General features: G+C 44.1%; 1 protein-coding gene across 1 annotated transcript in view; it reads left to right on the top strand.

Annotated features, from left to right (window-relative positions):
• The window catches only part of CPNE2 (copine II), a 169,039-nt gene that overhangs the window by 103,562 nt on the left and 40,187 nt on the right, over positions 1 to 25,290 (top strand). The window contains exons 5-8 of the mRNA XM_015412816.1: positions 11,289 to 11,360; positions 16,420 to 16,503; positions 20,150 to 20,239; positions 24,772 to 24,870. Of these exons, the coding sequence (XP_015268302.1) occupies positions 11,289 to 11,360; positions 16,420 to 16,503; positions 20,150 to 20,239; positions 24,772 to 24,870 (345 nt within the window). The remainder of the gene's footprint in view (positions 1 to 11,288; positions 11,361 to 16,419; positions 16,504 to 20,149; positions 20,240 to 24,771; positions 24,871 to 25,290) is intronic.

The raw sequence follows: 25,290 nt of genomic DNA, 5'->3' as shown, positions 1-25,290 counted from the left end.
GACTAAAAATTCATTACAACCCAAAGGGTTTAATACCTTACTTTTTAGCCTCGGATCCTTACCCTGCCTGGTCCACACGAATTCTTAATAAATTAAATCAGATTGGCCTATTTCCAAAAGATCTCTTCTATGGAAGCCTATACAAGGCAAGAACAGCTGTCGTGCAGAGGCTTCATGATATTGAATCACAAAATGAAGAAGCTTTGCTACCCGAGAACTACAGAAACATAAAATCTTGGCCAAATTTTACTGTTGCCCCTTATTTAGATAACACTACCTATAAACCCTATAGATGGGCCTTTTCCAGAGCCCATTTTGAGGCACTCCCTTCCATTGTACTACAAGGTAAATTCACTCGAGTCCCAATGCACGAACGTATATGCCCATGCATGGCTAATATGGTGGAATCAGTTACTCATGTCCTCCTGTTCTGCAGATTCTATCAAGAGGAACGAGATCATCTTATACTGCCCCTTCTGTCTAGATTTAGCCCTTTGTAGTCTTATCTTGACTTTAGGCCAGAAGTCCTTCGTAAATTCCTCTTAGAAGACGTTCAGAGCTCAGTGACTTACGCTGTGGCAAAATTTTGTTGCTTAGCTATTAGGGAACGTAAACTTATTTTAGCTGAAAAAATTGTATGATTCTCTTATTAACACTGTTTTACTTTACTAATTTTATTAACTCTCTCCTGTTAATGTTTTTATATTATTCCCATGTTATTACTGTTTTAATCCCTTTTATATCAGAATTGTACTGTTTCACTGGCTCCTGCCGCAATAAATTAGATTGAGTTCAAGACCAAGACTCTTCAGCATTCCCTCATAGGGAAGGTGCTTCAGGAGCAGAATTTGCAAGGAGTAGCATGTTCAGTTTCCTCTTCCTGTGTACTGTTGCTGTGGAACTTGGGATTGTTTTTTGTGTTGGTGTGCGTTCCGGGTTGCGGCTGACACAGCACAGCAGAAACTCTGCACATATCATCACCAGCTTAAGCAGTCAGTTGACATCTCTGCCAGCCTGCCAAAGCCTCTTTGTGTTCGTACTGAGGGAGAAAGGGTTAAAAAAGCCTTTTGCCAGAAAGTGGCTAAAATGTACTAACAACACAGGCAGGACCTCGGAATCACGGTCTGTTAGAGGGCCAGATTTTGTCCGTAAGTCTTCAGTTGCCTAACCCTGTTCAAGACAGCATGGAGATGACTTGCGCCTTCAACTGTAAAACAGACTTTCTGAACTTGACTATGTGGGAGGGTGGTGTAGGTTCCCTCCCTCCATTTACCCCTTCCTTGGTTCTTTTGTATTAAAACTGGCTTCAATGGGATAATTTATTGTCAGGGGAGACGAGGCTCTGCAGCAGTGAAGTGGCTTGGCTTGCAAAGGTGCACGCTTCGAAACCTTTTTTCCGTGCAGCTGCTTCCGATGTTAAATAGCTGCAGTGCTTTGAGTCACTCCCGGTACATATGCAGGGCACAGGAAAAGAGGCAAACAGGCATGAAACATCAAGGGAGGGGTATTTATTTAGTATGTTTATATTACTCTTGCCACAGCCCAGACCCAAGGTGAGTTACAATCAATGTTCCCTCTAAGCTATGGAGTCCTGTGAGCAAAAATTGTACCTTGTGAGCTACTGGCATTAAAGTTGTGAGCAGGTGATTTGGCTACTGCATAAATTAGTTTGCTCTGGAGCCATCCTTCATGAGCTAAAGCAAAAATGTGTGAGCCGGAGGCTAAAAAACTGTGAGCTAGCTCACACTGACTCAGCTTAGAGGGAACACTGGTTACAATAATAAATGCAATATGAAAATAATCCTCTATTAAAATCGTGACATTATTAAAACAAGCAATTAAAACCAATAAGCCAGAGTCTGCATCTACAACCTTCCAACTACACACTTAGCTCTTTTAAACAGGTCCGTCTCATAACCTCCCCAGAAGGTCCCAAGGGTGGGCAATGGGACAACAACGTAAAATGCCTGAGCCCTAATATAATGAGCAGTTGACAATCAAGGAACGCGAGTTTTATGCTTTTGTCTCACTTGTTCTCCCAGAAGTTCAAGGTGGTGTACTTGGAGGTTATCCCAGGTCTCATCGAAATATTATGTGTGACTCAACTTGGGCTCATGAGCACGGCATGGGGGAGGAGGGGCTTCAGTCTTCCCTCCCACACCGTTTTATCAAGCTGAAATAGCTACAGGGCCCCTGTTTGTCACTCTGGAGCTCCGTGTCGCTGTTTTGGCTCAAGAAAACAGTACAGGAGGGAAGGCTGAAGCCTCTCCTTTGACTGCACTGCGCTCATGATCAGAAACAGTCCCTGCAGTGCTTGGGAATGAAAGTTCCCTTATGTTACGTGTGCCATGAGTCAGTTGGGGGACACGTGTAACATTTAGCTGTGCCCTCATTTGTATCATCGTCACTATCAGGTGAGGTGAGTTTGGCTGAAACCACACATGGATTGCAAAAGTCAGGCTGCAGCTGTAAACCAGCTTGCCTGTGTAGCCATCCATTGGTTCAGAAACCTGATATTAGCCCATTAAAGTGGCATGTCAACAGTAGGGAAGGGGCTGAAAAGCATAATTGGTGACATGTGTAAATTAGGCAGTGGATCACTGTCCATTTAGGGCCCACCTCAGTTGTTAGCAGCAAACGTGGGTCTCTGTTTCCCACCAGCACTGCTTTTCCCCTGTAAAATGGATGGTTTGCAGAGAAGCAATGGTCAGGGAGGTCTTAACCCTCCCATCTGTCTGCTGCTTCCCTCCTGCATTCCTTTCGTTCAAATGCTTTTTCTAATTTGATATGACAAATGTTTGTTTGGACACATCTGGTAAGGAGGGGGAAAGCTGCTGGGGAAGATTTATGGGGAAACATGGCAGATGAGGAGAGGCTTAAGCAGATGTTCCCCCTGCCAGCCATTTCTCCCCAACTAAGCACACCCACTTCACGTGCAGCTGTTCTGCAGTGGAAAGCAAGAGGTCTGGCTTCTGGACTAGTTCAGCCTTGAGCTTCATGGTTATATTGGGACATGAACTCCCTGTCCAAGCCCAGTACTTTCTGTCCTGCAGCACCCTGTTTTGCAATTCTGCAATAGACCTCTATTTATAGTGGGGATTCTTTCTACTCTTTAAGAATCTTTGTATTTTAAGCGTGTACTCAGAGGTGAAAGCAACTAGCATTTCTTACTTGCATTGTCTGAGTTGTGGGGCTTTAAGCAGAAGGTGGGAAATATTATTTTGTCAGCTTTGTTACAGCTACTCTGTGCCAGCCTGTACCAGCTTACTTTCACCTCTGGGGGGGGGTACCCAAACTGGAAGATCAGATAAGATAGAATTGCTGTTGTTGGTCAGTATTTTTGACAGTCCAGGATTGAGGAGTCAGCCTATCCAGGACAGGGCTGCATTTGCAAATAACATCCTAATCCAGGGTTAGATCCTAACAGCTTTTCCACTAGCTCAAGAGGAAGGAGAGGTCCCTTTTGAGTCTCAAACAGGCTGTGGCAGGAATTGTTGGGTCAGTGCCCCAAAGCCACTTGAGGCAGGGACTATAGCATGGAGGGGATTTATGTGAGATCACCCCTCTGTCCTCCTGCACTGACAGAGAAGCTGGTAGGATCCAATCCACAGTGGCCCTGGTCACACAGAGAATTTGCCGTGCAAAAGGCATGAATGCTGGGTGGATTTTCGGGGCGCGATCACACTGCAACATCTGGCAAGCGTAGCGCACCCGTGGCCAACCTGTGGCGTGCCGCCGAAGATGCGCAGTTAAAAAGTGCCTGCAAAGATCTACTAGTAAATGGTTTGACATGGGCCGCTGCAGACGGACTTGTTCAGTGTGATCGGGCCGGCACGCACCTGTTCCCTCCAGCTGTACTCTTTGCAGCGCGCGCGCGCCAAAGGACAAAACCCCGATGCGCCACCGTCACGTCTGATCTCATAATGGCGGATCAGAATGCAATGGTGCAAATAGCCATGCCTCCCACCCCCCGTGTTTTCCGGCACATGTGGCCGGGGCCAGTGTTTTGTTAGTTGATAAATATTCTTACAGTAGAAGCCAGTGTGATGTAGAAAGCAGTTTCAAGGAAGCTATAGTTACTGATCTTGAAGAACGAGGTCCGTGGAGAAGAAACAGGAGAAACAGAGAAGGCCCACACATAAATGGGGATGTGAGGTATGGCACTGAGAACACATGCACACTGCTATTGGAGCAGCATGTGACAGTTATAGGGGAAAATGCTCCATGGAGCAGTGTGACGTGTTTGCCCCCAAAACAAAAACTTGATGGGTTTTTCAGAGTTGGATAATGGAGACGGGACAAGGGAGAAATCTTGATGTGTTTCTCTGAGGTGAACTATAGGTGTTAATGTTTCTTGAGGACCCTCTAAGTATCAGAGTGGAAAACTACCAGGTTTTGTGAATAATGTTAAGTGTTGCCTAATTAGGGTAAATGGATGAGGGGAAGTGAGGCTGGGTTTTAATGAGATTAGTCCAAGGTGAGGCAAGATGTTCTTGGGAAACCCTTTGTCCTAAGCTATGCATCTCCTTAGGGTGGGGAAGAGGTTGTTAGTGGGTCAGCCACTGTTTCCCACACTTCTAAACTATATGTCCAGACTTGTCCTTGGCTGGCATCCATTTTTGTGTCATTTTTAGGACAGTCAGTGCATTACAGCTTATGATATTTGAGCTGAAATGTCCATCCATCATCTATCTGTCTGTCTGTCTGATTATAGGAAGGGTGTTTATGGTTTTTCTGTCTATAAACTGCCCCCCATGAGCGGAGGCATCTGACTGCTAACATAGTATGCAAATATATCTGTTTAAGGCAGCAAGATAGCCAGTGTAGCAAAGACTTTATCCCTAATAAAAGTCACTTCCTGAGCTGAACCAGTATGCCACAGCTTTGCTCCTTCTACAAGAAAGCCCTCCTGAGCAATTCTGTTTTACACATTTTGTGAAACAATTAGAAACATGGGGACCTTCATGATAGCTTCAGGCAGACTGTTCCACAACATAGGTCCCACCAGAAAGAATGTGCATGAATGATCCATTGCCCATTTTACCTTTTTACAGTGTGGGCCTTTCAGAAGGCTTTGCGCTGATGAGCGAAGAACATTAGCAGGAGAGGCAGGCCTGGGAGTAGATGGGTCCAGCACCGTTGAAGGATTTCTAGGTGGTAGCTAGCCCCTGGAATTGAACCTGGCAACTTCCCCACCTTGAAAGTTTTTCTAAAAATGTTTTAGTTCTAGTTCAGTTTTAATAATAAATGTTCTGCCTTTGTCTGGTCAGCCTCTTAAAAAGGGAAAAGCCTATGATAAGCAATGTCATTTTCTAGTAGCACTTAAATTAGAAGTTTTAATTCCTACCTCCCCTGAAATGTGTACAGTAAGCAGACTAATCACTGAATTCCTACATACATTTATTTGGATTTCTTTTTAAATCCCAAACTGATTCCATATTTTCTTTGAATCACTGTCCTGGAATGTTACCAAAATACATAATCCGTGTTGTCATGTCCTATAATTAGTCCCATAACCACTGTCAACATGAATAGTTTCATTTGAATCAGAAGCTGTTTTTTAAAAAGAAAAAAGAAAAAAGAATTTCTCCCAACTCGATCACCCCTGCCAAATGAGGTCACAAGCTTCTAGTAACTGTTGGGCTGGGCTGACATCTCAGTTTCTTCTGGGATACCTCTTAGCTTGATATTGTTGTTACAGTATTTATTATCAAGTTCTTGAAGGTGCTCTTGTATTAACTACTAATGTCCTTCAGCTCTATGCGTTTTCAGTGTCATGTTGCAATTTATTCTGGATTTCCATTCTGCAGTAGTTGAAATTATTTATTTTTTTACTTTTTTCTTTCTGTATGTGGTAATTTTCTGTGCAATTTTCCTAATACTCCTCTAACTTAATTCTTCATTAATGCATCTAGCCAAGAGCTTAGTTTGCATAGACTTAGCAAAATCTTCAAAATGAGTATCCATTGTTTCTTCTGGGATACCTCTTAGCTTGATATTGTTGTACAGTAATTTATTATCAAGTTCTTGAAGGTGCTCTTGTATTAACTACTAATGTCCTTCAGCTCTATGCATTTTCAGTGTCATGTTGCAATTTATTCTGGATTTCCATTCTGCAGTAGTTGAAATTATTTATTTTTTTACTTTTTTCTTTCTGTATGTGGTAATTTTCTGTGCAATTTTCCTAATACTCCTCTAACTTAATTCTTCATTAATGCATCTAGCCAAGAGCTTAGTTTGCATAGACTTAGCAAAATCTTCAAAATGAGTATCCATTGCAGCAGTTTATATTTACGCCTGTTTGTTTCACATTACACTGTTACACACTGTTACACAGGTGATACTACTAAATTGACAATATAGTGTACACAGGGTTGTTGACTGCCTTATTTATGTGCCACATAATACATAAGCCAGCGCACAGGGCATCGTTACTTTTTAATTTTATTCTGTTTCATTAGCATGTGACTCACCATTTCTCCACCCTTCCCTTTTTGTGCCTGTGATTGCTTTCACACAGAGAATTAGCCCTGGCCTGGCCATCAAATGAGAGCATCCACATGATGTCTTCTTTCAATTCTTCTTCCTCCATGGTTTCCCTGGTGTTTCCCATGCCCCCTTTGATGCAATCTCTCCAGAAAGGAGAGGTTTGCCTGTAGTGTGTATGAGAAGGAATGGATTTTCAAACTTCCCCACTCACATCCAGTACCGTTTTCTCTGCATATCCCCTCTTGCCCACCATTCCACCTCCTTGCCCCCAGAGTGCTTTTTGCCAGCTTTTTAGAAAAAATGGTAATAGGTATTGTCATAATACTATGCCTATGACCGATATCTTTAATATGGGATATGCCGCTCCAGCAGTCTGCAAAGGCAGACACAAGGGGATTCAGACAAGAGGGCCACATCGGTAAGCAGTACAAGAAAAAGTGAAAAAGTGATTGGTGCAGTGGGGGGGGGGAATTTTATTTGATGTAATGACCCCTAATGTGCTTTGTCACAGGGATCTGTATAGTAATGTTGCCAGAAAGCATAGGCAAAACACGTAGATGTTGTTATGCCAAATAAACCAATTTTCCCATGGTAGCAATCACGTTTTGGCCTTTTCTTATGCAGACACAAGGGAATACTGTGGTGATTTTACCCTTGCATGAATTCTGTGCTACAGGAAATATCTAGCTGGTTGCCAGCATCCAGGTGGAACCTGGAAATCTCCTGGAATTACAGCTGCTCTCCAGACTACAGAGATCAGTTCCTTCAGAGAAAATGGCTGTTTTGGAGGGTGGACTCTATGGCATTGTACCCTGCTGTGGCCCCTCCCTCCCTCCTTTCCCCCAAACTCTGTCCTACCCAGGGAGGGCTCCACCCCCAAATCTCCAGGATTTTCTCAACCTGGAATTGGCGGCTCTACTACATTCACAGTGTGGAGTGCACAGTGGGGAATTATCCAGGGATTCAGTGTTAGAGATCCAGCATTTTAAAAAGTTCTGAAGGTGGACCCAAATTAATGGTCCTGGTAGCTAGCCTTGAAATTCCTTGACATGCCTGGGGGAAGAGTTGCCAACTCTGGGTTGGAAAATTCCTGGAGATTTGAGGGTAGAGTTTGGAAGGTTGGGTCTGAGGCAGGGAGGGTCCTCAATGGGGTATAACGCCATTGAATCCTCTCTAACACAGCTGTTTTGTCCAGGGGAACTGATCTCTGTACTCTGAAGATCAGTTGTAATTCTAGGCGTTCTCAAGAACTCACCAGGAGTCTGGAAACCCTACCCTGGGGAGGGTGAGTTTTAGAACAAGTCCAGCAGTTAGAAGAAGAAAGAAGGGGGGAGGAGATTGGATTTATACCCCGCCCTTCACTACCCAAAGGAGTCTCAGAGCGGCTTACAAACTCCTTTCCCTTCCCCTCCCCACAACAGGCACCCCCTGTGAGGTAGGTGGGGCTGAGAGAGCTCTTGACAGAAACTGCTCTTTTTCAAGAACAGCTCTTATCAGAACTATGGCTTGCCCAAGGTCATCCAGCAGGTGCAAGTGGAGGAGTGGGGAATCAAACCCGGTTCTCCCAGATTAGAGTCCGCACACTTAACCACTACACCAGAAGAGCCTGTAATCTCTGGCTAGAGCTGAGTTCTGCACTGTGCCTGACCAGAGTTCAAGACCACAGCCCCTTCCATGTACCTCCTTTCCAGTGGCTGTGACTTCAGGTTTCTAGCCCTGTGCCACTAATGAGGGGAAAAGAAGAAGCAATTGCCAGCTCATTGTGGGTTATCTCCACCAACAAAGACTCTGTGACTCACTGCTTTTTATTCAAATCATTTTGGAAAGCAAACATTTTGTTAACAGAGAAAAGCTATTTTGAGCCCTGGTCAATGCCATATCCCCCCCTCCCCCGGCCACATTCCATACCCTGCCTGCAGTGAGTGAGGCAAGACATTTTTCCATAATGTCACATATTTTTTTAAATACTCATCACATCCATAGTTTGTCCTTAAAAACTTCCAGCATGTGCTCAGATTAGTAGGCAAGGGAGTCAGGGCTGTGGAAACTGAGGATTTTTAAAACAATGGTTGCAATTCCGTGCAGAGAAAACCCCAATTGTGCAAGCTGAGTAAAATATACAAATTAACCAGATTAGTTCAACAATGAACAAAGCATACACACTAAGTAGGCTTGCATATGATTATCAATGCAAATCAAACAGATTTGCATAACTTGTTCTTGTGTGTCTGCTAGTCAGGATGCTATTATGGGGAGTGCTGAAAGCCCTTCTGAGGTTTGGAAGAAATCAGGCCAAAGATCCAGTGCACCATTCACCCAGTGGCCAGTCAACAAGCAAGGCACCAAGGCAGCAGGGTTCCCTAGAACAGGTGGATTCAAGTCCAGTATCACTTTAGGGACTAACAAGAGTTTCAGGGTATAAGCTTTTGAGAGTGAGAACTCCCTTCATTAGTCAGGAGTGGAGTAGACATGGAGATCCCACCCTGAACCTTTTTATTCTAGTCAGAAGGTGGGAGGGGTGTTGCGAAGAATGCTTGTAAAGGATGCAAAGATATGGTGCATGTTGATTAGAGGAGAAGGGAAAATACCTTGAGGACAGAAAATTAGCATCTGTAGCAAGATAAGAATCCTAGGTCCCTACTGAGCCCTGAGGGATTCATTGTTCTGAACTTTTGAGTTCAGTTCAGCAATCTCATGTTGAGATTTCCCCTTGAAATGTCTTTGTTTGGGGGCTGCCACTCTTAGGTCAGTGATGGAATGACCTGGAAGATTAAAACGTTCTCCCACTGGGTTTTGAGTGTTGCAGTTTTTAAATGTCAGATTTGTGTCCATTTATTCTTTTGTGTAGGGACTGACCTGTTTATCCAATGTAGAGAGTGGGAAATGTCTAGATTTAAAACACGCCCTTTTAGCAGTGCTGCAAGCCCAATGTGAATCATTCCCACTCCTCTGTGTTGTCTTCTAAGCAAGCAGCCTAGTTTGGCTACTGGTCAGTGCAGAGAAAGGGTGAGCAGAGAGAAGCTACGGAACTAACCATTTCCCTGCTGGGTTTTTTTTCCTGCTCAGCTTCCCCCACTATGAGCTGCTTTTTCCCCCCCAGGGGAGAGAAAATGTGGGATCACTGCATGTTTTGTCTGTGGGTGAAAAAGCATCCTGGTGAATATGAGTTTAAGGTGAAAAACTACTACAGGGAGGGTTAACCATCTCTCTCCACTGAAACGCACCGTCTGCCTAGGCTGTAGCAGTAGAAAAGAGCAAGGGTTCAGTGGCACCTTAAAGACTAACAAAATTTGTGACAGGTAAGGCTTGCTAGGTTCCTGGTCGGGATGGGGGATCCCCTGGTTTTGCGGGCTCCTGCCCACCACTGGCCAGCAGGGGAACTCTGCCCCCAAACAGAAGTCCCCACACCATGGCAGCAACACACTGACGTCACTTCTAGAAGTAACATCATTGTGTCGGGGGTCACACACTACACTTTTTGGCAAAACTCTGTGGTTTGTAGCTGTTTTTACCATAGAGTTTTGCCCAAAAATTAGAGCTTTGCCACGATGTCATGGACGCGATGACAGGACTTCTGGGCTTCTGACATCCCTGCCCACCCCTAGAACGCCCCCCAAATCCCCCCACCAGCGGGCAGAAGGCACCTGACAACCCTAGCGGCAGGGTATGAGCTTTCATGACTCACTCATGAAAGCTCATCCCCACCATGCATTTTGTTAGTCTTTAAGGTGCTACTGGACTCTTGCTCTTTTCTGCTGCTACAGACAGACTAACACAGCTACGCATCTTGATCTATTGCCTATGCTGTGTTGTTCTGTTCAGAATTGCCACCTGTAAGCTGCATTTCCTCCAGGGGAGGCAAAATGTTGGAAGTCCCCATATGTTTGGCTTGTGGGTGATAAAGCAGCGTGGGGAATATGATTTTGAACTGAGCAACTTTTGGGAAAGTAATAACTCTGTCTCTCTCTGTCTACCCACCCCTCTTCCACTCAAGTGTGCAGTCTGCCTAGGCAATGCTTGGCTTTTGGGGGTGGGTTTGTTTGTTTTTTAATGAAAGAATCACAGAGCACCTTGTGACATGTAACTGAGAAGACGAGTCCACGGTGGAGTGTTTTAGCTTGTGCAAAGTGCCCGATGAATAACTGATCTCTGTGTAAATGGAAACGTTGAGATTGGGTTCTCTGACGCTGGGTCCAGGACTGTGGGCCAGGCAGCCATACTGGTCAGCTTAATTTGAAGAGGTAGGGCACGCAAATAGAGCATCCTGGTGGGGTCGTGGACTCTGAGTAACTCTGGAGTCCTCAGCCCAACACCCAACCATGCTTCTCCCTTCCCCCAACAGCTTTTATATAGGGTTCATGTTGTTTCCTTTTGTAAAAGGTAAAGGTAAAGGTTCCCTTGCTCGAAAGCCAGTCGAATCCGACTCTAGGGTTGCGGTGCTCATCTCCATTTCCAAGCTGAAGAGCCAGCACTGTCCGAAGACGTTTCCGTGGTCATGTGGCCGGCATGACTAAACACCAAGGCACACGGAACGCTGTTACCTTTCCACCGAAGTGGTACCTATTTATCTACTTGCAATTTCTTGCTTTCGAACTGCTAGGTTGGCAGGAGCTGGAACTAGAGACGGGAGCTCACTCCGTCATATGGCAACCCGGGTCTCGAACTGCTGAACTACTGACCTTCCACAGCCTGCAGTTCAGCGTCTTAACCACTTGAGCCACCGCAGCTCCCTTTTGTAGTGAATTATTCCTTTTGTAGTGAATAATAAATTGTGTCATTGGTTTCCTGTTGTCTTTCAGATAGCAGCCCAAGAACTATCAGATAATCGTGTGATCACGCTCAGCATGGCTGGCAGAAAGCTGGATAAAAAGGTACATGTTTTCCCTCCCCAAATAAAATTCATACTTTCCCAATGTATCACAGCAGACTATCAGATTTTATATTCTTACGGTGAAACCTCACATACTTTAGGCCTATGACAACACCACCCCTTTTGGCACAGTGGTTCTATTTATATTCTGCTGCAGAAATTTAGATCAGAAGGTTCTTGTGACAGGAAGCTGTCTTTTTGTGGTTACCCCTAGAAAGTGCCGTATCAGTCGATAGTACTATATTGCCAAGGGTTTGGAAACTAAGCAGGGATGGTCATGGTTAGTACTTGGATGGGGGACCACCAAGGAACACTGGGGCTGCTATGCAGAGGAAGGAAATGGTGAACCACCTCTGCCCATCTGGCCTTGAAAACCCCATGAGGGGGTTGCCATGAGTCAGTTGTAACTTAGAATCATAGAGTTGGAAGGGATCTCCAGGGTCATCCTCTGCACAATGCAAGAAATTCACAACTACCCCCCCACGCACCCCCAGTGACTCCTGCTCCATTCCCAGAAGATGGCCAAACAAACAAACAAATAGAAACCTCCAGGATGGTACTTAATTGTTATTATTATATTGACAGTGTATGAATTGTGATTCAGGAGGTTAGTGTTTGATCCTTGAGCACACTAGAAATGTTAGGTGAGGTCTGACGCTAGAGACCTATAATGCACTGGAGTCAGCCCTGGGATTCCTACCTGTATGTTTTGCCCCACTACAGAACTACAGTGGGCAGGAAGGTGCCCTTTCCCTAACCACTGATCATTCCCCTCTCCAAAAATGCCCTCCGGAACATTTCTTTTTCTTTCTTTTTTGTTGTTGTTGTAATATTTTTATTGGTTTTTCAAACACAAAGAAAAGACATAGACATAGGCATAGGCATTTAAAAATGCCCTCCGGAACATTTCAAGTCATTTCCCTTGCAGCTAAACTCCCTGACTGAATATGTTATCTATACGCTGGAATACCCTAAACGTCACAGAGCCGTTACCTTTGCCCGATTGAATGTCTTTCCATCTGCCCTTCTTGAAGGGAGAGTTGCTCGAATTCCGTATGAGAAACCTCTCTGCCCATGCCTCTCAGATGTGGTAGAAACAATTGAGCATGTTTTGTTATACTGTCGATTTTAACCAGAATATCCAAAATATTTATATTACTCCACTTTTATCCAGTTTCCCAGGTAGAACCAATCAGTTTTATATTTCTCTCCTCCTTGGAGATTGTTGTAACAAAACGACCCCCAAAGTAGCCAGATTTTGTGCTCAGGCATGTCTAATGAGACAGAAGTGTATGACTCAGCCTTAATACTTTAACCCAGTACTGTATTTTATGTTTAGTGCATTAGTTTACCTAGTGTTGGAACTGATGTAAATGTTTGCTGATTACTTTGATTTGAATTCTGATCTCAGATCAGAATAAACTTGACTGACTGACTGAATATGTCAGATGGGGGGGGGAGGCATGCCAACCTAAGGGACGTCTGTAAGGAGATTCAGCAGACACAGACAAGATTAAGCATTCCCCCCCCCATCCACTTGCTATGTAGAGCATTTGAAAAGTGTATGTAAAAGAGAGTCAATGTAGAGAAGACGCAAACAGCAAGGGTATTCCTTGGCCTCCTTTCATTCCTGTTTCATGCAGCTTTCTTCATCATGAGGTCTAGAATCTTGCGAAAAGGAGGCTTGCAATGTCTGTATGATACCCTGGAGCATGTGTTCCACGCATGGAAGGCAGTCAGACACCTTTGTTTACATTTAGTCAGGCTTGGATAAATATATGTATGTCGTTTGTGTACTTTTTGCAGAAAGACTGTGTGTGTTATAAATAAAGTGTGCAAATGCATAGAAAACAAGCAGTCCCTTTAACTAGGAAATCTCTAAAGACTTCTTAAAAGAAGCCACAGAAATGGTGGTTAGGGCCATGTTTATTTCCCGGGCTCTTTGATGCACTGTACATCAAGGCCAATCAGCTATTGCTGTAGAGAAACTGGGAAAGGAGCTGCTCTGTGCTTGGTGGTGCACCATTGTGTGTTTTTCCCTCTGAGACATCCCTGCGTTTTATTTTCTTTTTCTCTGCCTTCACAGGATTTTCTTTGCTGAAGTATAAATTCAGCGGTCTTCGCTAGCCCACTGCTGTTATGTTCACCCGCACCTCAGATCCAATGAGCATCTTTGTTGCCAGCCAGACGCTTAGTTGCTTAAAATAATGATCGGTATTTTAAAAGCCACTGCTCGGTTGAAAGGCTCCTGAGATAGCTGAGGTCTGGTTTTAAATAGGACGCTGGTTATAAAGAGAAATCCTACCCCTACAGTGTTCCGTGCGCTTAAACCAGGTTGCTGTGCCTGTGTGTTCAGTATTAGCACACCAGAGTTCTTTGGTCTGAGAGTACCCATCAGCAGTAGGGATGCAGCTCTGGGTTGGGAAATTACTGGAGATTTGGGGGTGAAGTCTTCGGAGGGCAGGGTCTGGGGAGCAGAGGGACCTCTGGATATAATGCCGTAGAGTCTACTCTGTAGAGCAGCCGTTTTCTCTAGGGAAACTGATCTCTGTCATCTGGAGATCAGCCATAATAGCAGGAGATCTCCAGGCCCTGCCTGGAGGTTGGCAACCAGGCCCATAGCCGTGGCGGGCCTTTGGGATGGACCCCCACTGTAGATGAGCCCTGCCCCACCCCAGAAGGATGCTAGACCCCTCATACACACACCCGTGTGCCTCTCCCCTACAGCAGCGGAAGCCGCTCTGCCACTTCTAGTCATTTTCACTCCTACCTATCAGCTGTTAGGTTTAACAGCTGCTGGAGGGGAGTACAACAACAAATTTATTCACAGCAAAAAGCCAGCACTCTAATACAACAAACTAACACAAACTAAATTCATACAACCACAAACATAAATGAAATATATACAATGAATATCAAATAGAGCATGCATGTAAAACCTTTTAAGTCCTGTAACAAATTATATCTATTCGTCTTTCATTAGGAGCTTTCTAGTCCTTACAGCCCTGTAGTCATATATAACATGCATTAAGGTTTCAATTCCGTCACTGCAGCAGCGACATATACGATCAGCAAGGGTTTTTTTTAAATTAAACCTCCCCTCTGAAACCGCTGAAGGGAGGGCATCCCACCTCATGAGGGTAAACATTCTCCTTAACTCATGATTTTCTAGATAAAAAAGATAGGGCATAGGCACTACCTTATACAATGGTTCTAAAAGGGCTTGCCATTTGCATGAGTTCTTAAGATCCATGGAGTAAAACTGACCAGAAGAGGCAGGGCGGCTTCCCTTTCTTCCCCAGCCTCCCTGCCGCTGCTACCCGCCAAACTGTTGAGTAATCTAATTAAGTTCCCCGCTCCCTTGCCCCAGTGCCCCAGCCCCACCAGCCAAAACTTTCTGGTTACGGAGCTGTTGGCAACTCTAAGCAGTGAGTGTGCCAAGGCTGTGAGTTTAGGTGCTGAGAGGTCCATTTAAATATGGTGGTGGCTGTGGAGAACCCTTTCATGCTAAGACTTTTGTTTCTTTATTGATTGACCTCATGTTTAAAAGAAGTGTAATGTGTAAAACTCAATAAAACGAACACGTATGAAAATCACACCCACACACAGCAGTTAAATGAAACTAAGCATCCTAAATAGCTTTCTGGAAAGGAAGTTTCTCGTAACTGCTTTATTAAATGAACTGGCCTTTTGAGGCGCTTCTGGCAGACTCCAAAAGCAACAGTCATGTAATATCTTTTGATTAGGGCCAGCCAAGGTACCAGAATAGAGCGAGTAAGCTGCTGCGCTGAGTTCCCCAGAACTTATCACCAGGGTAGACATTTAGTTTGCCCCCTTTCATTAAAGGGGGAGAGCAAATTTTAAAATAGATATTTCAGGGTATGATGGAGGAGCCCCCAGTCTCAGGGCTGAAACAGACAAGGTAGAGATCACGTTTCTCATTGGGTCCATTAAATACAACTTGCAACCTCAGTTTGCCTCTGGGTCATGCAGGGAAGGGAAAGGGTTTTAACCATTTAACCTGTGTGCTCCCTGCTTTTGTTGCTAGCATTTTAAAGGGGGGAAAGGCATGAATCATAAAGGATATATCTTTTCTACTTTAAGATGTTAATAACAGAGGAAGGATCCCAATTCTGAATGAAAGCTTGTGGAGTTTTCAAGTAGAATACAGGGACTGTTGCAGACTCGGACTGTAACTGTGTGTTACAAAGCCCTTATGTCCCCCACATGTCATCCAGATGTACTCTGGGGTGTTCCGTGTTCAGACCTTAATTCCCAGGTTCCCAGCAGCCCAACTTGGATCAGAACTGCAGCACTTGAGGGGAGGAGGCATAAGCCTTCCCCGCCATTTCCCCAACCTGAAACAGCCCCTGGGAGTTGCTGTGTGCCCCACTGGGGAAGCGTACATGTCCTAATGGGTATCTTTTCTTCCACCAGTGAGAAAACAATTTGGGAAGAAGGCTGATTTTGACTACATGCACAAAGCATGAAGGAAAAGAGCTGAGCTTTTCTTCCCTCCTGCCATTCTGTTTCTGATGATATTTTCAGATAAGAAAGAAAAACAAGCGAAGGGGAAAGAAAAACAAGCGAAGGGGATGTCCTGTGTCTGCCACCTCTCTTTGAGTGTGGCTGTTGGATATGAGTACTGGGCAGCCCTTTGGGAGACCGACTGACAAACATAAGACTGTTCCCCCAGTTAAGCTTTCTGAACCCTTGACAAACTTTCTGGGGTCTTGTATTTCATGACAAGGCCAGTGTTTTGGATATCAGCTCCAGCAGCTGGTTTCTTACCAAGAACATTTGTTGCTTTTGGAAAAGTCTGCTGAGGTTTGCTACCTGCTTGTATTTATGAGTGTTGAGATTTATAGTTCCGTCGTTTCTCATTAATTTGAACTGTAGCACAGGGAGAAAGTAACAAGAGTTGTTAGGTGCGTCTGATTTATTACAACTTCATGACAGTCTTTCTTTTACCTTCTGATGATAATCCATTGTGTGGTTATCCTAGGCAGTGATAACAGATACTGTAAAAATCTTCATAATGTTTCCACCCCCTTTCACAGGACTTGTTTGGAAAATCAGACCCATTTTTAGAGTTTTATAAACCAGGGGATGATGGGAAATGGATGCTGGTCCACCGAACAGAGGTAAGGAAGGCACTTTGTTGTCATGAACGGACTATACACAGATACCCATTCTGTTGCAATCAGATTATTCTTTTGCTAACCGGTTTAGGATATATCTGCACAGAAGTTCATTCCGTTTCTAATTTGGTACTTAAAAATCTCTAATGGATTTAAGAAATGTTAGGGTTGTCTGCCTGGATCATTGATTTATGCATGATGACAAAAAGTATGATTTGCTTTTATGTTGTTAACCCTTTCTTAAGCTGCTGGTAGCTCTGGAGTTTGAAGCTGTACACTTGTTCTCTTTTATGCCAATCCTAAACGCGTTTCTTGGAAGCGGGTGTCATTGATTGCATCTGACAAAGAGAGTTGTGTTTCTCTAAAGCTTATGCTACAATGAAGTTTGTTAGTCTTAAAGGTGCTACTGGGCTTTTTACTATTTTGCAGCAACAGACTAACACAGCTAACTCCTCTGGACTGATTGTTTACATTCCATGATCCTCCTGTCTTTAAATCCTAGAAATATTTTTAAAAGGTCTCACTACCCAGACAGATGTTGGTTTTAACCCATCTACCATGGATGGGACAAAGCACTGACTGGTGGCTGCATCCATTCTTCATTCTGCATTCATTGCCTCAAATACAGAGGCATTAGAACTGACAATGGGGCTTCCATGTAGGAGGTTTTCTCTGCACTCTTCTCAATCAGCATTCTCCTGCATTTTCCCCCAGCTGCACCACCGAATGGCTTTTTGAGGGTTTTTATAGCAAAATAAGCAATTTATTGGTTTTTTTAAGCTCTCAAAAAATACTTTGATGGGAAAATGGCAAGAGAGGCTGACGGAAATAAAATGGCACCAATGTGGGCCTTTGAAAATACCCACCTTCCTGTCCACAAGGCGCACTAACATGCTTGGACTGTGTTTCAGTAAAGAGCATAGTCAATCAGGTTTAAGAGAGAGTTCCATTCAGCTCTAACAATGGTCCCTGCCACACGGCAGAAAAAACACGGGCAAAGTGCGGCTATTCAGAGCCGCGCCAAAAGAAACGCGCGGCGGCAGCGGGATCACATAGATCCCCTGAGCCGCCACGCCGTTGCTCCCCAGCACGATCAGATGCTGGGGAGGAAGCCACCGACCGGAGACCGAGACAGCTGGCTGCTCATGTGTGCGCATGCGCAGTTCGGCCAGGAGCCTCGGATGCGCCGGCAGAAGTACGCGCCGGCGATCCCATGGCCGCGCTTGATACGGCCTTTCTGGTAAGTCCACCTCTGTAGGTGGTTTCTTTTAACTACGGATTTTCGGCCTGAAGGGCCGGATCGGGGACGGGTGCACAACGCTTCCCAGATGTTGCGGTGGGATCGTGCCCGTTTGCTGCGCCCCCGATCCGTCCCTCTTCCGGCTCTAAACCTCCCATGTGACCGGGGCCAATGATGGCCATTTTTGACAGTTTTAAGCTAATGGAGGGTGGTTTTTAGTGCATTTCCAGGCGCAAGATTTCATCCTCAGCACAAGTGTCTGAATGAACGCGCTCTTACCTCTGCTGGAGAAAATATATGGTTCTCTTTTTCATTGTGGGGCAAAAAATATAAAATCCTGGAGGATTATTTTCAGTAGAAAAACAGCACGGAAGAAAAAGTGGAAGAGCCACAGTGCGGAAGAGCTGCCTCCTTCGCACAGATTTGTGTTAGTACTGACACATCCATAAAGTGTGAATCTTGCATGTGGGGTTGTAAGCGTGCATCCTTCCTTCCGCCCACACCAGGGTTTGAGTGTCTTACGGCATCTTGGTTCTACGCTGTTCCAACTGTATGTTGTGGAGGTTTTCTTCTTGATCCTTCCAACCTCATGTAGGAAGTGTTTTACAATCATTATAACTTTAAGAATTAATCCATGCACTAAATGGTGGCACTGCTCTGAGTGAGGGACAGCGTAACTTCACCCTTGTGTGCAAAGTTGAACCTCCTCAGATCATTCTTAGTTACAAAATGAGGCTAGCCTTTCTTGACTGGAAGAGCAGCAATGTTTATCAATCAGGTTGGGGTTTGCAGGTTGAAATGGGTGTATGTGGCAGTCCTGGGGAAAGGAACCACAATAAATCAACAAATGCAAGTTGGCAGCCCATGAGAAGTAATGGAGAGGGGAAATAAATGACTGGGAATTTACCCAAGATCCAAATTTCCTTCCTTCAGAATACTATAAGCTTGTAGAGTCTTCAGTTATCTGCTCTTCAGTTTTCCTGTCTTCCCTCTCCCTGGCAGCCCCTGTCCAAGAAAACGGTGGCTGAGTTGTGCAACACTGGCTGCTGGCCTGGGCCCAGTTGCATGGTGGGGAACCCACAGTCTTGTGCGGGCACCTGACTTTCTTCTGTATTCCCCCTCCCACACAATTTCCTTTTTCTCTCCTCCTGACAACCTCCACATCTTCCCATTTCCGTGCTTCGTTTCACCTTGCCACTCACGAACCAGCCTACCTTTTATGTGCTCCCTTGTGTTCATCTATATTTGTTATTTATTTACTTCATTTATATCCTGCCTCTCTGGCAAGGACCCAAAGATTATTCTCCTCTCTGTTTTATCCTCAAAGCAACCCTGTGAGGCACATTGGGCTGAAAGGGTGTGACTGGCCCAAGGTCAGCCAGCAAGCTTCCATGGCAGAGTGGGGGTTCAAAGCTGCGTCTTCCAGATCCTAGTCTGAAACTGTAACCACTGCACCACACTGTGGGGAAGCTGTTATTGAACATTAGCAAGCAGCTGGACCTGGATCATGCAAGTCAGGTGGTAACAAGCCACCCAGTGGTTGTTGGCTGGGCTAGCCCTGATGAGTCCTTCCTCAAAAGCCAAAACAGGCCTGGATTAGGGCCCTGCCTCCCCCACCTTTTATTGACAGAAACCAAGTTTGAAGGTTGGCAGTACTGTTGTGGTTCCCTAGTAACAGCCATTGAGGGCATTTGTTTCTTAAAGCTGTATGCTCTGTTTCTAATAGTTGAGCTTCTTTTTTTTTAACCTTCCCCCTTTTTAGATTTCAGATTTTTTTCTGCAAACATGGGGCTTTTTTGTGATTGTAGAAAGATCTGTATAATTTGTTCATAGCTTCAGTTTCCAGATTTAAATATTCACAGATTCGGTCATGTTGAGAATGAGATATATTGATGATGGGTATACTCAGTACTGCATTGGCTGTTTTTTGGGGGGTGGAGAGGAATGCCTTTTTTAACTTAATAAGATTCTCATACCCAGCAGTTTCTCAAGTATGCAGAAACCTCCTAGTATGTGGGTAGCACAATTTCACTGCCCTACTGCTAGGAGCCTCTGAGCTCTCCAGAATCTAGCATCCTGCTCTCTTTCCTATCCTGGAGCAATCAGAGATCACCTGTGTGCACAGCATATTTGCAACACATTTTAGTAAGTTCATATAGAAATACAACTTATATGGAAACCATATCCTCATTTGAGACCATTATGCTTAATATTTACTCTAGCTGGCCTTGGTGCTAGCTGGTAATTTGCATCACTGTCTTGATTCCATGGGACGGAGGTGTTAAAAAAAAATCAGTCACGGACCTCACTGTCTGGCCTGGAGCATCTGTTGCCAATTTCTGCTGTGAATCTGAACTGTGTTGTTTACCTGTTTGCACAAATATTTCTCTGCCTTGCTCTGCATTTTAGGTTATTAAATATACGCTGGATCCCGTGTGGAAGCCGTTCACTGTGCCTTTAATATCGCTGTGCGATGGGGATATTGAAAAACAGATCAAGGTAATAGCAGCTGAATCCTCCTTCACTTGGTTTACGAGGTGCACAAGGGTAGATGTACCGTTGGGATTCTCCCATAATCTCAGGTCTTCTCCCCACCTCCAGCATTTGGCAACCTGTTTGGCAGACATACCAGTCAGCAACTCAAGACTGGCTTCCCCCTTCCCCTGGTCATGGGATCTAATATAAATCAGTCATGGCAGTATGTAAGTATTCACTCCAGTCTTGTTCCACCTACACTGACTCCCAGTTTGCTTCCAGGCCCAATTCAAAGTGCTGGTCTTGATCTTTAAAACCCTGCAGCAACCCACTCTGGTCATCTTTGGGAGTCCTGCTTTGTGTGCCTCCTCCACATAAGTCTTAGAGGAGTGGCAACCCAAGAAATGGCCTTCTTGGACATGGCCCCCTAACTCTGGAAATCCCTCCCCAGGGAACTTCGTTTGCCTCCATCTATCCTTGTCTTCTGCCAGTGGGTAAAGACCCTTTTTGCTTTGTTCAGTGTTCCCCCAATAACTGTCATTGGCCTCCCCCCAGTTGTGTTGCTATAGGTGTTTATGTGTTTTATAGAATTGTTTAAATATTTTATATGTACTTTAAAGTATTAAAACATTTGAGACATTAAAACATTTAAAATGGTTGTTTTAATGTCTCAAATGTTCTAATGGTTGAAATGCGTTAATGGTTTAATGTTTACCACCTTGGATCCCCTATTGGGTGGAAAGGTGGCATAGAAACGTTTTATATAAATAAGTAATAAGGTTTTTAATAGGCTTTGTACCATTAGAAAGCATAAATGAGCCTGAATAAGTTAAAACTCATTGAATCTGCTTCTGACTTCCTGTAACAACTCCAAAGAGGCAGTTTTCTTTATCATTGTTCTACTGCAACAGTAAAAAAGAGCAAGAGTCCAGTAGCACGTTAAAGACTAACAAAATTTGTGGCAGGGTATGAGGTTTTGTGAGTCACTGCTCAGTCTGAAGAAGTGAGCAGTGACTCACACAAGCTCATACCCTGTTAGTCTTTATTTATTTTATTTATTTATTTATTCAACTTGTTATACCGCCCTAACCCCCTAAGGGGTCTCTGGGCGGTTTACAGGGGGTGTTCTAAGAACTATTTGATCCTACCTAAGGCCACATGTTATAGGGGTGGGGATCTCCTACCAGCACCCTGGTGGTGGTGGACCTGCTGTATCTTCTGGCTTCGGCTTCTTTCCTTCTCCGGCGGACTCTTGTATCTCACTGGCCGGCTGCTTCCTTGATGGGACCGCTTCTGACGCATGCTACTGGACTCTTACTCTTTTCTGCTGCTACTGACAGACCAACATGGCTACCCATCTTGTTGTACTGCAAGTCAGCATCTTCAAGAAGCTTCTTCGGCTTGCATGAACCAATTCTGATAACAGTTGATAGAACTGCTCATGAATAGCTGTTTGCCCGCCATCATAAATCACAGGAGACAGAACAGTGATACTGTAATTGGCCAGCCATACTTAGCCGTCACAGCATTATTCTTTGTATGCTCAGAATAAAATTATGAAATGGTCAGTTCAGAAGGATAACTAGGGTTGCCAGGCTGGGTTGGGAAATTGCTGGAGATTTTGGGGGTGGAGACTGGAGAAGGCTGGGTTTGAGGAGGGGTGGGACCTCACGGGTATATGATGCCATAGAGTCCGCAATCCAAAGCAGCCATTATCTCCAGGGGAACTGATCTCTGTTGTTTGGAGATCAGTTGTAATAGTGGGAATTCTCCAGGCAGCACCTGGAGGTTGGCAACTGTAAGGACAGAAGAGCTGGGAAACATGATTTTCACATATCCACTCTGTATAAGCCCACAGCTCTATGTGACATATGAACTTCTCAGATTCAGAGGATACCTTTTCTGCATATGCTTTTGGTAAAAGACTTAGAATTCAGATTCATTCTTAGATTCATCATCCCTGGATTAGGAGAGTCATGCATTCTCATTTACTCAAAATAGCTTTTACATATGCCAGTGTCAAATTTAGAGTCCATTGGCACCTTTAAGACTTACAAATGTTTATTCTTAAAGGTGCCACTGGACTCTAAATTTGTTCTACTGCTTCAGACCAACACGGCTGACCATCTGGAACTATACGCCAGTGTCATTAGTGTATCTTTGATCCTGTTTAATTTTCTTATGTTTAGTTATACTATTTTTTAAATAAAGTCTCTAACTAGAGCACTGAGTGATTTTTTTGGCAGGGGAAAGCAAGCTATTCATGTTGGACCTGGAATAAACATCTGATGTTTCCTTAAAATCAGGAGCCTGGGCCCTGAGGGTGGTGAAAGCTAGAGGGAGAATTAACTCAGCACCATGATTTCATGGTTTGCGTGTTGCTTTAATTCAGTGAAAAAGACGTTTTTTTGTTGGCAGTACCTTACAACAAGTCTTTAAGACTGGCACTCTCCTGTGCTTCAGGCAAGTTATCTCTTTTTTTGTTAAAATACAGCATTACCGTAGCTGTGTTGGTCCGCAGTGGAACAGCTAGATTTTAGCTCAGTAGCACCTTGGGACCAACAAGATACCATATCTGACAAAAGGAGCTTTGACTTTCGAAAGCTTAGACCCTAGAAAATCTTGTTGGTCTCTAGCGTGTTACTGCGCTCACATCACTAATTTAAATGTATTTTCTTCACTATCATCCCCTTTATTTATTTCAAATAATACTTTTTAAATGTTTCAGAGAGTAGCCGTGTTGGTCTACAATAGAACAGCTAGATATGAATCCAGTAACACCTTCCAGTAACACCTGAGAGCCAGTTTGGTGTAGTGGTTAAGAGTAGCGGACTGTAATCTGGAGAACCATGTTTGACTCTCCACTGCTCTACATGAAGCCAGCTGGGTGACCTTGGGCCAGTCACAGTTCTCTCAGAGCTGTTCTCTCATGAGCAGTTCTCTCGGAGCTCTCTCAGCCCCACCTACCTCACAGGGTGTCTGTTGTGAGGAGAGAAAGAGAAGGAGATTGTAAGTCGCTCTGAGACTCCAAGTGAAGGGCGGGGTATAAATCCACTCTCTTCTCCTCCTCCTCCTAAGATTTTCGAGTATTAGATTTCAAAAAATTTTGCGATTATTAGATATCAAAAAATACCCTACACATTTTCGCCAACAGTCTTCATTATGAGAATCTGTTCAGCTTGCAGTAGTTCTTCAAAAAGAGTAAAAGATCTCCTTTTGGGGAATTTTTGGAAATTTAACTAATAAAATATATTTTAACTGATTTTGCACCATTGGCCTTGGCCTTATTTTTTATCTCCCGTGACTGGTGTGGCTCTTTATCTTCTTGTTCCTCTCTAAGGTGGTAAATTTTTAAATGTTGAGACACTACTGGGGGGGAGGGGAGTTTGCTACTGTATCTCACTGATTTCCAGCCAGTCACCATTGTGCATAATCAGCATAAGTTGCAAACAGGAAGAACAGTTCACCATGATTGTACCTATGGCCAATGCTCCCTCTAAGCTGTGGAGTCTTGTGAGCAAAAATTCTACTTTGTGAGCTACTGGCATTAAAGTTGTGAGCGAGTGATTTGGCTACTGCATAAATTAGTTTGCTCTGGAGCCATCCTTCCTGAGCGAAGAAAAAAATGTGTGAGCTGGAGGCTAAAAAACTGTGAGCTAGCTCACACTAACTCAGCTTAGAGGGAACACTGCCTATGACCAAAGTGCAGTGCCTGCACCAGTTCTAAGTTCTAAGCAAAGTGTGACTTTATAAATCCCTCTCTGTTCTTGGGAAAGTGGCTTCAAGCTAGGGTTTGTAGTTGGATTGTTAACCATTGTTTATACTAATTATGGCTTGTGATGTCTGAATTCACAAACACAGTTTGTTGAGTTGCATTGCCCCTTGCCTCTGCCTCACCACAGAGCCATGCAGGGAGGGTGTCCTCCCTGCTGAGAAGCAGAAAGGAAATGAGAAGCAGACAACTAGAGTTATGCCTGGTTTTGTTACTTACAAAGTTTACTGCACAAACCATGATCTGAGTTCCTGATCTCCAACATGGTGCCCAAGTGTGCGACAGTGTTCATCAGTGGATTTCCTGATGCCCACTTCCTTCTTCCTCAAAACATCTTTTTCAAAGCAAAGCGCCAATCCTGACTTTCCGCCACTTCACTAGAGTAGGAGGTGCTTCAGAAGAGCCCAGGAGACATCACCTTTGTGTCTTCAGGGAGCACCCATCCAGAAATACCATTATAGGAAGGCACTCAGCTTGGGACCTCCTACAGTTTTGTAATTGGCTCCGGTCTCCCATGGCAGCCATTTTGTGGTTGGCTGTGCTCTCCATGGCAGCCATTTTGTGATTGTGACCACTGCCTCTTTTAAAAATTCCAAAAGTGTCCACAAGCTCAACAAAGTCGGGGACTCCTGGTGTATCATTGATCCTGATGTCTGAATGCAGCCCTGAAGTCTCTCTTAACCCTTGCAGAATTAAACAATACTCAAATATGAGTGCATCTCAGAAATGAAGACACTTCTGAACTCTGCAAAACCCTAAGTGTTCTCTTGCTTTTTCTTGCCAGGTTGTGTGTTATGATTATGATAACGACGGGGGCCATGACTTCATTGGGGAGTTCCAGACCTCTGTCACTAAGATGTGTGAAGCCCAAGATGCCTTTGTGGTAAGCACTGGAGCACAGCATATTCTGAAAAACAGAGTCTATACTGAACCAAACCATTGCCCAGGTAGCCCAGTAGACTGCCTGTGGCACTCCAGGGTCTTAGACAATGTTCCCTCTAAGCTGTGGAGACTGCCTATTTGTTTTTTTGTTTTTGTTTTTTACTGAATTTATTTTATTTTTCAATAATAACTAATTCAACGCTATTAACATAAATTTGAATACAGAATCTACCACAGCTCTATCTTTTTAAACAATAAAAAATAAATAATATAAATGTTTAACCTTTAACTAATATTTTCAACCAATTATACAGTTTTGACCAAGTATCTTCAAAATCTTTTTCTTCTTTACCTTTTAAAATATTTGTTAATCTATTCATTTCTACTACATTTAACAATTTATACTCAAACTCATCTTTAC

The sequence above is a fragment of the Gekko japonicus genome, unplaced genomic scaffold (assembly GCF_001447785.1).
Source record: "Gekko japonicus isolate JY-2015 unplaced genomic scaffold, Gekko_japonicus_V1.1 scaffold1029, whole genome shotgun sequence".
Classification (NCBI taxonomy): Eukaryota; Metazoa; Chordata; class Lepidosauria; order Squamata; family Gekkonidae; genus Gekko; species Gekko japonicus.
Note: the sequence above shows the minus strand (reverse complement) of the source record. Positions and strands in the feature narration are given on the sequence as shown.